This window comes from Lithobates pipiens, unplaced genomic scaffold, assembly GCF_037356315.1.
Source record: "Lithobates pipiens isolate NorthernLeopardFrog02 unplaced genomic scaffold, aLitPip1_a1.2 Scaffold_18, whole genome shotgun sequence".
In the NCBI taxonomy this organism is placed as follows: domain Eukaryota; kingdom Metazoa; phylum Chordata; class Amphibia; order Anura; family Ranidae; genus Lithobates; species Lithobates pipiens.
The window spans coordinates 269,407,169-269,411,341 of record NW_027507758.1 but is presented as its reverse complement, the minus strand read 5'-3'; the positions used below and the strand labels follow the sequence as shown (position 1 = coordinate 269,411,341).

The 4,173-nt window shown below is 41.7% G+C and overlaps 1 protein-coding gene across 2 annotated transcripts in view; it reads left to right on the top strand.

Moving 5' to 3' along the window:
* The first annotated feature begins 1,514 nt into the window (after positions 1–1,514).
* The window catches only part of HEY2 (hes related family bHLH transcription factor with YRPW motif 2), a 60,904-nt gene continuing 58,245 nt past the window's right edge, over positions 1,515–4,173 (top strand). For both annotated transcript variants that reach the window (XM_077486945.1, XM_077486944.1), the window contains exon 1: positions 1,515–1,768. In XM_077486945.1, coding sequence (XP_077343071.1) covers positions 1,686–1,768 — 83 coding nt within the window. In that variant the 5' untranslated portion in view covers positions 1,515–1,685. The remainder of the gene's footprint in view (positions 1,769–4,173) is intronic.

Here is a 4,173-nt window from a genome sequence, read left to right as displayed (position 1 = left end):
CATCTCTGATCATGGTAAAGATTCTATAACGTAGGCTCTTTACCACTTGATCAGCTTTGTCCAATCACAGTGCAAATATAAAGTGAAGGTTATTGGCTGACAGACTGTGAGTAGAGGAGAGCCGATAAGCGGCTCTCCTGATGGGGGGTCCACACTGATAATCAGTACATTGATTACCAGTGCAGCCCCATCAGCAGTGCCTGTCACAGCCTACCAGTGATGCCCACCTGTGCCCATCAGTGGTGCCAATCAGTGCCCTTCAGTGATGAAAGAAAATGTAGTGCTAACAAATAAATAGTGATACATATAATATCAAATAATGAAACAATGAAGTCCCAAAAAGTGAAATAAGTGAAAAAATAAGATAAGACCATGTAATCTTATCTTATTTTTTCACTTATTTCACTTTTTGGGACTTCAATGTTTCATTATTTGATATTATATGTATCACTATTTATTTGTTAGCGCTACATTTTCTTTTAGCACTTTATTTGAATATTTGTCACATTCTAGTGTAGCTGCATTTTTTACAGTTTTTTAAGGGTTGCGCAGTTATATTTCCATTCACTCTTCAGTGATGCCAATTAGTACCCATCAGTCCTGCCCAGGGGCGGACTGACAACTCATGGGGCCCCGGGCAATAGGAGATTATTGGCCCCCCAGGTAAACAGAGATTATGGGGCCACACAGTATACAATCACACAGTATACACAGACATGTTTCTATTGGCTGTGAAGGTACTGCAGAGGTGGGGCAGCTATAATCTCTGGATTTTTAGACCCAAAGGATGTTGGTAAGGGACAGATGAAAAAAAAAACTGATTTTTCCATACTGTCCCTGGTTTTACTGAGGGTGGCAACCCTGATGGGGCCCCCTAGTGGCCCGGGGCCCTCAGGCAGTGCCCGAGTGGCCAAATGGTCAGGCTGCCCCTGGTCCTGCCTTTCAGTGCCCATCGGTAAAGCCTATCAGTGCCTCCTCATCAGTGCTGCTCATCAGTGCCACCTATCAATGCCCATAAAGGCTGCCCATCGGTGCTGCCCATCAGTGCCCATAAGTGCAGTGAAGGAGAAAAATTATGTATTTGCAAAATTTTGAAACAGAATCTAAAAAAATATATATATATTTTTTTTCAAAATGTTTTGTTTTGCAAAAAATAAAACACTTTGATGTATAAATACCACCAAAAGAAAGCTCTGCCTCCAAAACAATGATAACAATTACACATGGGTACAGCATTGCGTGACGTGCAATTGTCCCTCAAAGTGTGACAGCGCTGAAAGCTGGCCTGGGCAGGAAGGGGGTAGAAGCGGGCAGCCTTGAAGTGGTTAAAGCGATCCGTATAGCGCTGCGATGGGATGTGTCGCTGCGGTTTCCTGTGCCTGGAGGTGACAGCGGTCACTGATCACACATGACATCTCCCCAGCGCTGAGTGGGGAAGGTGGGCGGGGCAGACGGGGAGGGAGGGGGCGGGCTCAGAGTGACATCTGCAGCAAGCAGCAGCGTGGGAAAGCCTTGTAGATCGGGGAATAGATGAGTGTGAGCGGTGAGCGCCTAGTGATCTCTATCCCACTGCTCTCCATCACCCCATCCTCCAGCCTGGACTGTGACCCCTCTGGACTGTACACCAATCGCCACAGGCTACTACTACTGTGCTTGGAGGATAACCCTTGGAGCCCCGAGAGAGAATGAAGAGACCGTGCGATGACACCAGCTCTGACAGCGATCTGGATGAGACCATTGATGTGGGCAGTGAGAATAATTACTCCGGGTGAGTATGGCAACTTACCGTGGAAACGTCATGACATGTTTGTCATCAGGACCCCCCCAGGATGGGGTGGCAAGAGGAGCACCTACCGTCACTATGGTGTATTGGGCGATATGGAAAAGAAAACTTTCTACATCTGAACTTTGTGACTCGATCATTTATGATACAACCGCTATTTGTGGAAATATTCCTTCAAGGATCTGCTTTAGAGATATTCCACTTTCATTTCACACCAAACTAAATCCAGATTTACTATTATTGCATGGCAAAGAATACTAAAGTGCCCAATCAGGGTTGCCAACTGTCGGTAAATTTACAAACAGTTTGTAAAATCCGTCATTTTTTTGCTTCTGTCTGTGACTGTCTGTCAGGAAATTTACAAACAGTTAGTAAAATCCATATTTTTTGCATCTGTCTGGGACTGTCCGTCAGGAAATTTACAAACAGTTTGTAAAATCTGTAATTTTTGCTTCTGTCAGTGAATATCCGTCAGGAAATTTACAAAGTTTGTAAAGTCCATGTTTTTTTCATCTGTCTGGGACTGTCCATCAGTAAATTTACAAACAGTTTGTAAAATCTGTCATTTTTGCATTTGTCTGTGCATGTCCATTACAGACATTCATGCACAGATGCAAAAATTACGGATTTTCCAAACTGTTTGTAAATTTACTGACGGGCATTCACAGACAGATGCAAAAATTACCGATTTTATAGACTGTTTGTAAATTTACTGACGGATATTCACACAGAGATGCAAAAATGATGGATTTTACAGACTGTTTGTAAATTTAGTGATAGACATTCACAGACAGAAGCAAAAATTACAGATTTTACAAATTGTTTGTAAATTTACTGACGGGCATTCGCAGACAGAAGCAAAAATTACAGATTTTACAAACAGTTTGTAAATTTACTGACGGACATTCACACAGAGATGCAAAAATGACGGATTTTACAGACTGTTTGTAAATTTACTGATGACATTCACAGACAGAAGCAAAAATTACAGATTTTACAAACTGTTTGTAAATTCCCTGATGGGCATTCACAGAGAGATGCAAAAATGATGGATTGTACAAACTGTTCCTACATTTACTGACAGTTGGTAAGCTTGCTTCCCATACACATTACAAGTCTGTGCAATCTCCTTTAGATCTACCAACAACTATGTAGCGGAAGAGCCTGCCTGATTGGATACAGATTGATCAGACAGGAGAGTGCAAAATCTGGTGTAGCTCTGCATAAAAACCAATCAGCTTTTAGTTTTTAGTTTTTTTAATCAAAGCTTAAAAGCCAAGCTGATTGGTTACCATGCACAGTTGCACCAGATTTTGCACTCTCTGGTTTTAGTAAATCAGCCCCATAGGTTTAGTAACACTAAAGTTGCAAAGATTGTATGGTCAGATTATAAAGTGTATGGCGATCCTCATGGTGCCCTTTGATTTGTGATATCTGATTGGTGTGTGATGCAATGTATATACAACCAGTTGAGTAGGCATAGCTTCAATTCACTTTGATTGGCTTCCACCAAATTGAGTCTATCAGCCAGAGCAGAAAATTATTAATCACTTTGCATTGATCGGCAGCACTAAGATGCTTTGGTCTTGAATGTGATTGTATTTCAATTGATCAGATTATGAGACGGAGAGGTGATCAATAACGTGTGATCAGTATTTTTAAACTTTCCATCAAGAGCCCTGTGTGGCATATTGATTGGGTTGTACTTTACAGATCAAGTATTCCTATCGGGAGAGATCAACTGGTAAACAAATCGATCATTTATTGGAACGTGTATGGCCACCATGAGGTTCATCAAGTGGATTTCCTTGATCTCACAATAAATTAGTTTTCATGGCTCAGTATTTGTAAATAATATCTGTATGTTTGTAAATACATTTGCTGCAGCCTCTGTCCCGGTTCACACTTGTGCAATGCAGAAACCCTGCAAATCCACTGCGGGTTCCTGGATCGCACCCGACTCGCACAGCCGTTCACTCTGCCTTATGCAAATTGCCAGGAGTGTCAATACATTGCTAATGACACCCCCATTTCAGCTCACATATCGCAGTGCGAACTAACAGTTCGGACATGAATCGGATCGCATGGGTGTGAACACCCAATGCGATCTGATTCTGGTGCAGACCAAAAAAAAGAGTTCTGTGCGAGTTCAGTCCGAATGCGATATCAGTCATATTATCTGTATGGCTGAAAGCGCATTGCCTGTGATTTGCAGTGCGGTGCGAATCACATGCGATCTCACAGATGGCGCTGGCGTGAACCGGAACTGGCACTCTATGTTAATCTAGGAAATCTATTTGACTTTTTTTTTTTTACTTTATAAAAAAAAAAAAAAAAAAAAAAAAAAATATCTATTTGACTTTTTGATCTAGTGGATGAATGAAATCCTA